At 39.0% G+C, this 12,500-nt stretch overlaps 1 protein-coding gene across 1 annotated transcript in view; it reads left to right on the top strand.

The window, feature by feature from the left end:
* The window catches only part of LOC128700322 (protein SSUH2 homolog), a 250,358-nt gene that overhangs the window by 195,968 nt on the left and 41,890 nt on the right, over positions 1-12,500 (top strand). The window contains exons 2-3 of the mRNA XM_053793430.2: positions 10,089-11,470; positions 12,375-12,500. The exon at positions 12,375-12,500 is cut by the window's right edge and continues 77 nt beyond it. Of these exons, the coding sequence (XP_053649405.1) occupies positions 10,993-11,470; positions 12,375-12,500 (604 nt within the window). The 5' untranslated portion in view covers positions 10,089-10,992. The remainder of the gene's footprint in view (positions 1-10,088; positions 11,471-12,374) is intronic.

Raw genomic sequence — 12,500 nt, 5'->3', positions numbered from 1 at the left:
AAAGATTAAGGGAAATCGGCCTGACGACACTGGAGGACAGGAGGGTCAGGGGAGACATGATAACGACATATAAAATACTGCGTGGAATAGACAAGGAGGACAAAGACAGGATGTTCCAGGGAGGGGACACAGAAACAAGAGGCCACAATTGGAAGTTGAAGACACAAATGAGTCAGAGAGATATTAGGAAGTATTTCTTCAGTCATAGAGTTGTAAGGCAGTGGAATAGCCTAGAAAATGACGTAGTGGAGGCAGGAACCATACACAGTTTTAAGACGAGGTTTGATAAAGCTCATGGAGCGGGGAGAGAGAGGGCCCAGTAGCAACCGGTGAAGAGGCGGGGCCAGGAGCTAAGACTCGACCCCTGCAACCACAAACAGGTGAGTACAAATAGGTGAGTACACACACACACACACACACACACATACACACACACACACACACACACACACACACACACACTCCAGGGTTTCTCAGCTTCCTATCTTATTTTTTACGTATTCTTGTCTGGCTCTATATTTCTTCCAAGCCCCGTTGTACCTCCCCTTGGACTCTCTGCATCCCTGTTTGATTCATGGGCTTCTCCTGTGTTTCTTATTTCGTGTCTTCAAGAATCTTTTTCCCCAGTTCCCCTTCCCGTCCTTCCTCCTCTACCACCTTCCCCTCGCTCCTATCTATTCTTCCCCCTTCCTTTCTTCGTCGTACTTCGATAGCTTGAACAGCCTGATATTAATTTTTTCTTCGGCTCGAGATTAATCCATTGATCAGACTAAGATTAATCTCGAGAACCAGTCTGAGATTTTCACTAAAAATAGCAGATTTTACGATTCACTTGGAACGTCTTTTGCCACTCTGGACATCATCTACCACTCTACATATAATCTACTTCTCGTGACATCATCTACAGCCTAAAAGAGACATCCATCCCACTACGTTCTCCAGAGGAACGGACAAGGAACATTTTAACAAGCATTAATACCCTATTGACAGGGAGGAGAGGGAGATATGTGCTGCTCCTCAGGAAATAAGAAATTCCCTCTAATACTGTATCTGTCATATGATGACTTACTGGTGCTAGGTGTCAGTGATTCAGCAACCATTCGCTTACCGGCTTAACATACCCGTGGTTAAGCATCCGCTGGCTTATGTTAGACACTCAATGCAGTGCAAATCTAGATTAACATTTGATAGCGGCTTTATAAAGCTCAACGCAGAGTGTCGTCTGTAATTGCGACCTTCACTTCCCTAGTGCCCATCTAGCCTCATTCTGTATCGATCGAGAGTCACTTTGTACCGGCCATGCTTGTTAGCAGTACCCATCATCCATCATCTACAGTAGTTACCTCACCCATAAATAAACAAAACCATCAATTGTTTATGTCCCAGGATTTCTCTCTGATGAGAGGCAACTAAAGGGAATCCAATTCATTATAAAACTACAATATGTAAAGTTTATTTACATTATGTTCGGAATAAATCTAAATAGTTTTTAATTGCCTTGAGAGAATAATAGGTGATGCGCCATTCAATTATATCATTGAATCAAAGCCTTTAACAACAGTTACGATAAAATAGCAAAGGGTTACAAAAGTTTTTGTTTTGAGGACATCAAAAAAATTCGTAGCTTTAGAACAAAAGTCACAGTGTTATGACTAGCAATTCACAACAAACCCACAGATTCCAAATGTATGTAGACGGTGTTTCGGCGAGTGGTGGTCCATTATCATGTTACTCCCCTGAGGAGTCTGTGGAAGTGACTAATAATGACACCAGAAGTAACTACGCTAGAGGTAACTACACTAGAGGTAACTACATTAGAACTACATTGGAAGTAACTACATTGAAAGTAACTACACAAGAGGTAACTGCACTAGAGGTAATTACCCTAGAACTACATTGGAGGCAACTACACTAGAACTATATTGGAGATAACTACACCAGAAGTAACTACACTAGATTTAATTTCACTAGAGGTAACTACATTAGAAGTGACTACACTAGAGGTGACTACACTGTAGGTAACTACACCGGAGGTAACTATACTGGCGGTGACTTTACTAGAGGTAACTACACTGGAGGTGACTATACTGTAGCTAACTACACTGGAGGTAACTACACTGGAGGTAACTTCACTGGAAGTAACTACAATGGAGGTGACTATACTGTAGCTAACTACACTGGAGGTAACTACACTATAGGTAACTAAAATAGACGTAACTACACCGGAGGTAACTACACCGGAGGTAACTACACTGGAGGTAACTACACTGGAGGTAACTACACTAGAGGTAACTACTCTGGATGTAACTACACTGGAGGTAACTACACCGGAGGTAACTACACCGGAGGTAACTACACTGGAGGTAACTACACTGGAGGTAACTACACTGGAGGCAACTACTCTGGATGTAACTACACTGGACGAAACTACACTGATGGTAACTACACTGATGGTAACTACACTATAAGTAACTACACTGGAGGAAACTACACTGGAGGTGAACATAGTAGAAGCAATTTTTACGAAGATTCAGATGAAAGATGACAAGGAGATGAGTTTAGGTGACTTTTTATAGGTAACTCTCCATTCGGTAGGTGACCTCCTTTTCTTTGACCTATTTTAAAACTCGGACTCGTAAAATAAGCTGGAGTTTGACGAGCAAACATGCCAATTGCAATTCTTGGTCCACCTTCCCTCATTATTCCACTACTAAACGCCAATACGACCTCGTTTACGTGGGATTTCGAATATTTTTTTTTTTCGTTTGTGTTTGTCAAGTAATTTTTTTAGTTTTTGCTATTTTGTGTTTTTTTTTTTATGTTGTCTTTGCAGATGTTTTTTTCTGACGAGAGAGGTGGCCGGGTCACTTTGAACACCCGCTATAAAGAACTCACAGCTGTTAAATGTAACGTTGATAAATTAGACACATGTGCAACACTTAGGTATCTTTAATGAGAAAACGTTTCGCCACACAGTGGCTTCATCAGTCCATACAAAGGAGAACGGTGAAGAGGAGGAGGAGTTTGAGGTAATCGTTCCTCAGCCTTGAGTCGATGTAATCAGTCCATCAATCTTAAAAAAATACAGCATATGTGCGAAGAAGTAGCTTATATGCCGTAGGCAGGAGAGGTGCAGCAGTCGTAGGTGGTATCACGTTTGTGCAATGTGGAAGTAGGTCATGCCCAAGGCTTAGGCATTCCCGTCTGACACAGCAACATCTTGGGATCTTAATACAGAGAATTCTTCACCTGCCTAACCCTTGGGCATGACCTACTTCTACATTGGAAAAATGTGATACCACTTACAATTGTTGTACCTCTCCTGCCTACAGTATATAAGCTGCTTCTTCGCACATATGCTGTATTTTTTTAAGATTGATGGACTGACCACATCGACTCAAAGGTAAGGAACTGATTACCTCAAACTCCTCCTGTTCTTCATCGTTCTCCTTTGTATGGAGTGATGAAGCTACTGTGTGGCTAAACGTTTCCTCATTAAAGATTCCCAAGTGTTTCACATGTGTCTAATTTATCAACTTGTCGGTTCTCAGAACCATTCATCTACAAATGTAACGTAAAACAATGCTTGAAATATAAACCACAGGTATTTATTAAAAGTATATTATAAACGACGGGCGTTTATTAGAAGCATAATATAAACCACAGGTGTTAATTAGAAACAATATAAACCATAGGTGTTTATTAGAAGCATAACATAAATCACAGGTGTTTGTCATACAGTAAGCATAATATGCACGACAAGAGTTTAGTAGAAGTATAGTGCATGTGTTTAATAGAAGAATATATGACACAGGTGTTTTACGCATCCAGCATGCTATAGAATATTTCTTTGTTAACCTTTCTGATTCATCTATGTAATTTCTATGTTGTAATCAAGTCTCTACTGATTCTCCACTTCTATTATTTTGATCGTGTCATCACTATCAGCTTAAGGGCGAGTCTCATGGTAAGCTTATAAGCGTTTTCAAGCTTATTTCACGTGCCTAAATGTGCGAGGGGGTTCCATCCAGGTGGTGCATACTCGAGGACTCGAGGTGGTCAGCGTATTCAACGATTCCGCGAGTAACTGATACTGTCAGTCAAGTAGAGTGATGCTTGCTTGCCAGTACTAAGACTTATTAAAGATACGTTTCTCCTACCAGGGCTTCCTCAGTTTATCAGGGGCTTCCTTCGTCCACCGGGGGCTTCTTCGCATACCTTGTTAATCACTAGTTCTAACACAACGCTTCAATTTCAAAATAAATAAATAAATAAATAAATACGTAATATATATATATATATATATATATATATATATATATATATATATATATATATATATATATATATATATATATATATATATATATATATATATATATTCCTCTTTGTATTGGACTGATGAAGCCACTGTGTGGCGAAACGTTTCCTGAATAAAGATTCCCATATGCTGCATAAGTGTCTCAATCTTCAACTTGTCGGTTTTTTCAAACCATTCATCACAACTGTCAGACACTGCAGCATCATGGGATCTTGTTACAAAGAATTCTTCAACACTTGTTCAACCTTTGGACGAAGACCTACTTCGACTAGTGGATGGTACCACTATGACCCCGCCTCCGCCTGCTTCACCTCACCTCACTACAGTACATAAGCCACGTCTACGGCCCTATGCTGTACATTCTACAAGATTGATGGACTGAACACATCGACTCCAGGCTGAGGGACTGATTACCTCATACTCCTCCTCTCCTTACGCCTTCCTCTTTGTATTGGACTGATGAAGCCACTGTGTGGCGAAACGTTTCCTGAATAAAGATTCTCATATGCTGCATAAGTGTCTCAATCTTCAACTTGTCGGTTTTTCAAACCATTCATCACACACACACACATATATATATATATATATGTATGTATATATATATATATATATATATATATATATATATATATATATATATATATATATATATATATATATGTATGTATATATATATATATATATGCAAAACAACCACTCTAAAAGAATAGAGAAATTCCAAGCGCTTTCGTGACTACTCACATTATCAACATTATTTATGTTGTTTTAATCTTAGTTCGAGATTTTTACCAGTTTGACCGTAATAAACTTTATCGCAAATTTTACAAGGAATCTTATAGACACATCCATCAGCATTTTGGGGGGAATTCTTTATCAAAAGTTTTTTTACTGTATCAAGATTTTTGAATACAACTTTAATATTAAAAGCCTTCTCTTCTTAAGACTTTTAATATTAAAGTTGTATTCAAAAATCTTGATACAGTAAAAAGACTTTTGATAAAGAATTCCCCCCAAAATGCTGATGGATGTGTCTATAAGATTCCTTGTAAAATTTGCGATAAAGTTTATTACGGTCAAACTGGTAAAAATCTCGAACTAAGATTAAAACAACATAAATATAGCATTAGAACTGGACAAGATTCCAATGCTCTATTTATTCATGTAAGAGATTTTAACCATCCAATTGATTTTCAAAAAGTTGAGAAAGTAGTATCAAGCAAGTCCATGGTCGACAGGAATATAATTGAATCTTGTTTCATAAAAAGCAGTTTTGACAATAATATGAATATTTCCTTTGGTTTATATAAATTGGATCCATTTATAATTAATAGAATTTGGGAAGAATTTAATAATACACTGGACAAATAATAATTTTTTTAATTTTCTTGGGTAGAATAGTTTGTTGGTGAGTTGTGCAAAGGACCTGTCCAGTTGGGCCGGCGCGCGTCAGGTGTTTAACCGTTGTGGGATCTGATAGTGAGGTGTTGGCCAGACCCCTTATATACCTTCCTTGGATGCTTTACTTTCATAGTTCCTTGATAATGTGAGTAGTCACGAAAGCGCTTGGAATTTCTCTATTCTTTCAGAGTGGTTGTTTTGCATATATATATATATATATATATATATATATATATATATATATATATATATATATATATATATATATATATATATATATATATATATAATATTGGGAGGTACCACCTCTAGAACTGTCTTGGGGACCCTCATCCTTAGAGAAAAGAATAAACTTGCTTCAGGGAAAACTCAAGGTTCTCCCTGAAGCTGTTTGAGAATTTTCTCCTACCACCCCCTATATATATATATATATATATATATATATATATATATATATATATATATATATATATATATATATATATATATATATATATATATATATATATATATATATATATATATATATATATATATATATATATATATATATATGAGAACTGTAAAAAGTATTTCTAGCAATTTTGGAGGATTTATCAATTAAGTGTTTTTGGTATTTTAAATCTGCAAATATGCAAAGCTCTCAAAAACGTTGATGAGAATACAGAAAGTTTAAGTCTTTCATGATGTGAAGAAGAAGAAGAAGAAGAAGAAGAAGAAGAAGAAGAAGAAGAGTGCATATAAGAACAGTTGTTTGTTGGTTTTCTGTATATTTTTTAATTTAAAGTCATGGTTCCATTTATAATTAAAACATCTATAAAAGCCAATGAGTTATTTTATTTAATCTTAAAAGTAAAATTTATGGAATAAGTTAGACTATTTAATTCAACAAGAAATTGTTTATCAACGTATCTGTACTACATGGCTCTGCTGGGAAGAATTTTATTAAGATTTTATCAATCTATTAAAATTGCTAGAAATACTTATTACACTCCAGGAAAGGACAAAGAATCATATTGAACCAAGAATATTCAGGTTCTTCCTTACCATGACAACCTTCATATACCTTCTCTGTTTAAAACTTTTAAAATCAAAGGTGTATTTAAAAATCTTGATACAGTATAAAAACCTGAATAAAAATTCCCCCCGAAATGCTAACGGCTGTGTGTACAAGGTTCCATGTAAAAAAATGTAATGAAGTTTACCATGGTCAGACTGGGAAAAGTTTTGAAGATTATAACAACATATATAGCACTAGAATTGGAAAAGAGTCTAATGCTCTGTTTATTCATGTGATTTTCAAAATGCCGAGAAAGTTGTATCAAATTTCATAAAAAATAGTTTTGATTTCAATATGAATATAGGTTTAGGATTCCATAAATTAGGTTCATTTATGATTAATAAAATTTGGGAAGAATTTAAGCTATGTTTATCAAATTAGAATCATTAAAATCTAGGAAGAATATGAGCTGTATCTGACAAATCCTTGACCGCCTCACCAGCATCATCATAAAAGAATGGGTGAGGTGTCGGATGTTAACCGTCACGTGTTATCTTGGTCTTATAAGCCTTTTGTCTTTTCTATTATTTCTACAGTTCCTTGAAAATGTGAGAAATCACGAATGCGCTTGAAAATTAATTATTTTTCATAGTGATTGTTTTGCCTATATATATATATATATATATATATATATATATATATATATATATATATATATATATATATATATATATATATATATATATATATATATATATATATATATATATATATTGGGGTATGCGTAAGAGAGTTGCCACAGGGAGTAAAGTCTCTCTGTGTGGGAGACGTGGGTGTTAATTGCTCTTTCCTCTCGTACAGTCTCACTGTCACTCCTCATTCTCTTTGTAATAATAACTGCAGTAATAGTAATAATAGTATTATTAACAATAATAATAATAATAATAATAATAATAATAATAATAATAATAATAATAACAATAATAATAATAATAATAATAATAATAATAATAATAATAATAATAATAATAATAATAATAATAATAATAATAATAATTACAATAATAATAATAACAAGAATTTTATTTTAAATAGTACAGAAGAACGCAATCATTCGAAAGATTTCTAAGGAGAGTGTTTTTTAACGTATGCACTTTTTATGTACCTTAGCCCTTACCATCCCCTCTACATGCCCTTATTTTCCTGAGGTTCAGTGCTGTATGACCTTTTTCTTCAGCGTTTTTCTTGCGACTATAATATTCTTCTATTTGAAGGGCTTTAAATTAACAAAAATTTGAAGCCTTCGTCCTGGCCAGTAGAATTTTGACGCAGCATTACATTTGACTGATGGCGTGCTATTAAATTCTCTATTCTGACTCAGGACTTTTATTATAGTCATTAGTCTTCACAAATGATCTATTAATTTCTCTTTGTTGACCCCTAGAACTGTGGCCATAGGGAAGAGAAAGAAGAGGAGGAGAAGGAAGCATGACACTGTGCTTGGTAGTTCAAGATGAACTTACCAACAAGAATGGCTGTGCTTCCTGCATCCCTGTAATCTTTGCCGCAAATAAACTTTTTTTGTTTACGTTAACTGGGATGTATTATCTGTAGGACATCGTTCTCGTGGTTAAAAACTGTAGGATTGAGTCTCTACTGCTCCTTGGGTTGAATGACCAACGTGAGAGGCAACTTCTTGAGTGCTGCTCCACGTGAATATTTAAAAATTTCGTCGTTTTTCAAATGTATATATCTGGGAATTTGTAAGAAAATTAATGAATCGTAACGAGGATAGCTTGATGTTGGAGGCACTCATAAAATTATCATATTACTTGGTAATACAATATTTACAATAAATCTTAATCAAAACACCAGCCATAACAGTAACTTACCTTAAACCTCCTGTTCGCGGATGTCTCCCGCAGGTGACTATGACGGAGTCTCTCTGACAGTCAAGAAAGAGAAAGTCTGTCCTGTCTGATTTCCGTAAACCTCTGTGCTTGTGTTGCTTGCTTACGTGTAGTCTTAGCCTCTGTATTTGTATTGCATACTTGCTTACGTGTATACTCAGCCTCTGTGCTTGTATTGCGCATTTGCTTGCATGTATTCTCTCATATTTGTGTAGGTACATGTTTATGTAAATGTGTAGCTCACCCCGAGTTCTTCGAGTTTGCATATACCTCGATTGTGTGCGAGAAGAGGAAAGGGAAGGGACAACGTCATCAGGATAGTTTTTGGGGAAAGAGGAAAGTGGAAAAAATGAAAGAGAAGGGGACAAAGAGAAGAAGAAGGAAAAGAAGGAAGATAGGGAAATGAAGAGCGGGGTTTGACAAAAGTTGCTGAGAATCTAGGGAGCTTAGCTGTTCTTGGCGACGGTAGTACCATTCCTAGGAAAGAGGAGCTGTGGGTGATGAGAGAGGAGTGGGGAAGGTGAGAAAGGTGTAGTGTTTGGCTCAATAGGAGGAGACACAGAACCAGAGACTGAGGAACCGAGAACAATTAACTTAAACATACCTTCTTCATTTTATCCTATAACTTCTTGTAAAAGACGTCAATTTTAATCTCTCAGTATTGTGATGAAATATATTATGCTTTCGGCTCGCAGTCTCATCGTATCTGAGAAGATGTCTGGTGATAACGACGAGATGTGGAAAAAGACATATACAGTTCAAGACATGTATTACAGGAAACGTTTCGCCACGAGTTGCTTCTTCAATCCTAATCACAGAAATCCTCTCAATGACTATATTTTTAATGATAAAAGGTGAGTTTAAATTGAGTTTTTATTTAATTTAAAGACGTCCAGCAGGTTCTTGCAAGGGTAAATCGTAAACACTAGTTCTTTAACCATGTAGCGCAGGTTATGCATGAGATTAGAATAGAGCCTCAAGACATAGTCTTACTTTCTTGACAGTACGTGTGTTCAGTGCTGGCAGCGTGATAATCATATCACCATCACTGAAGAAGTCACTAGTGGCGAAACGTTTCCTATAATAAATGTCCTGAACTGTACATAAATGTCTTTTTCACATTTCGTAGTATCTATACAGCGACGGCTTAATGTTTAATTGTGACTATAATAATAGTAATATAATAATAATAATAATAATAATAATAATAATAATAATAATAATAATAATCCACAACAATGATAGTTTTAGTTTGGCAATTCTGTTTAAACGACTTTATATATAAATTTATCCTTATGAGCCTCACGGAAAATTCAGTGATTAATATTAGTTACATTGCATATGTGCAAGTGAATTAGGCCTGCTATGTATGGTCAACAGGCCTACCTCAGTGTTCCTTTTCTCTTATGTTTACATGACAATCTGAAGAAACCCAGACCTTTCATTTCATATGCCACAGTTTAGGATAAGCGACAAGTGTTGCCATGATAAACCGTCTCTTGTGTTCAAGTTATATTCCTCGTGTCAAGACATCCGTTGTAGAGAGCCTTACAATTTACAGAGGACACGTGTTGACGAAAAAAAAATAGTGACGATGTGTCTGTGTTATTCCTGACAAGAAAATCTGAGAGCCGGTGTTGTACTGCGAAAAGAACTCTACTGATAGCACTGCATATGGCACTCTCCTCCGCAGCTTCATCCTCAGCAACTACCTGGACAGTGAGAAAACTTACCTCGGTGCACATTGAAACTCCAGCACCAACGCTCCCCCATTGCCCACACCTGCACTTCCTTCATCATGAAGAGCTCCCACTCATGCCTTCACTGAAAAACAAGACATGGCGTGAATGAGGGAGGTGGGAGAGGTGAGGAGTGAGGGGCGAGGGAGGCGTGGTGAGGGAGAGACGGTGGGGGGCTCGGGGAGGGGGCGCTGGGCATCACTTCGCAGCCCTGGGATTCTTGCGGCTCCAGAGGCTGGTCGTGGCGTGTCAGCGAGCGGCTGGACACTGGTGGTGACCCCGGCTGATGAGAGGTTCCGTGTGATGGTGAGGCAGTGGTAGCGAGTGTAATGGTGAGTCAGTGGTGTGACAGAAGGTGAACTAGCGCTGCCTCTCGTGTGACGGCGAGGCTGTAAGAGCGGCATGTCGTGTTCGTGGTACCGGGCACCGGAACCAAGCCAGGAGCCATGGTCGCCGCCGCGGTGACTAGCGCATCCCGGACATGAACTGAACTGCGTGTCGTCAGAGGACGCGTGGGTGTGAGGGCTCCCAGGCACGGGCCCCAGGGACACCCCCCGGCCGCCCCCAGGGGCCCCGGACCTGCTCGCCCACGCCGGCTGGGCGGCCCAGGGGCGGGGGGCGGCCATGAATGGGCGGGTGTTGCATCAGGAGGAAGTGGTCCGCGTCCACTTGGCGACAACCACGACCACGACGGCCGCCTGCAGCACTTCTAACAACGGTCCGCCGCCGCCGCGCCGCGTCCTTTTGCTGGACCAGCGCGGCGGCCGCATTGCTGGACCGCTCAGGGCTGAAGCAGGCGGAGAGTTTACCTTCGAGCTCATCGAAAACTACCCAAGTCTTGGGCTGTCGGCGGTGCATGACGGGTCTGGGACCATCATCAACTGGCGCGGGATGCGAGGCACCAACAGAGTGCAGCGCTCAAGTCGCAGAGAAAAGGACCTTCTTGACTCTGATTCAAACAGGTCGTACCGCACAAGGCCTTCCGTCCTCGACCCCTACTTGCCTACCTTTCAGCACCTGCTCTGTGATCTTGACCTCGTTGCCTCGTCGCTTCACCTCAAGAACTACCCTGTGTGTGAGAATGATCTCTACGATGTGAATAGTGAGTGTATTGTAAGACCTTGCACTGTTTACGGTACAGTTTTCCCTACACTGAGTTTTCTCGACTGGAGCACACCAACACGGTCTTGAATGCATGTGCGTAGTAAGCTCTCTGAATTCATCAAAATTCTACAAAAAAAAATTATTTTAACTCGCTGTCTATATTTTTAATGATAAAAGGTGAGATAAAAAATAATTTTGTGTGTGCTTGTGTGTGTGTTAAAGGTGGTAAGCTGATTCTTGCGTGGGTAAATCGTGAACACTAGTTCATCGGCCATGTAGTGCATGAGATTACAACAGAGCATGAAGATATAATCTAACTTTCCTGAAAGTACATGTGCTCAGTATTGGCGTGATAATCATAATTCCACATTTTAACGATGCTAATTCCTCATACTTCTCAAAATTAGCTGTAGCCTAGTGAGACCCACCCCTGGTGATAATTTACACCATCCCAAAGTTCATCCACTCTGGCGCTTTATGTGCTACTACAGATCATCCCTAACCTCACTAACCCAACCTGGCATCGCTACAGGTCATTTGCTGACCTACCATACCCTCCCTGATGCAGCTAAAATGCACCCACCCGCGACCCCTCACATTCGCCCAGGGGCTGCTGAAGATTACTGCTGACCACTCAGATCCACCTTAGTACTGCTACAGACCACCTTCAACCCTCAGACCCACCCTAGTACTGTTGTATACCCCTAGTGAGACCTACACAAGTGCTGTTGCATACCACCGCTGACCGTCCCTCCCAATCCTAGTTACACGTTCTAACCCCATGTATTCTGTAGCTCCTATTTAACTGCAAAAATACCCTTCAAACAGCCATTGCTTTCCTCCTATACCTTCTCACCAACAGCATATATAACGCTCCAATAATCCATTTTTCTCTCCCTCAGTGTCGGTGCCACCACCAAATGGAGGAACCGAAGAAGATCGTGATCGTACCGAGACCCGCGGTCCTCTGCCACCCGGCCCGCAGATTACAGATCACCAGGCCCGGGCTGCACTTCTGGCCCATGTGG

This window comes from Cherax quadricarinatus, chromosome 20 (assembly GCF_038502225.1).
Source record: "Cherax quadricarinatus isolate ZL_2023a chromosome 20, ASM3850222v1, whole genome shotgun sequence".
NCBI classification, from domain to species: Eukaryota; Metazoa; Arthropoda; class Malacostraca; order Decapoda; family Parastacidae; genus Cherax; species Cherax quadricarinatus.
This window is presented reverse-complemented; position numbering and strand designations above follow the sequence as displayed.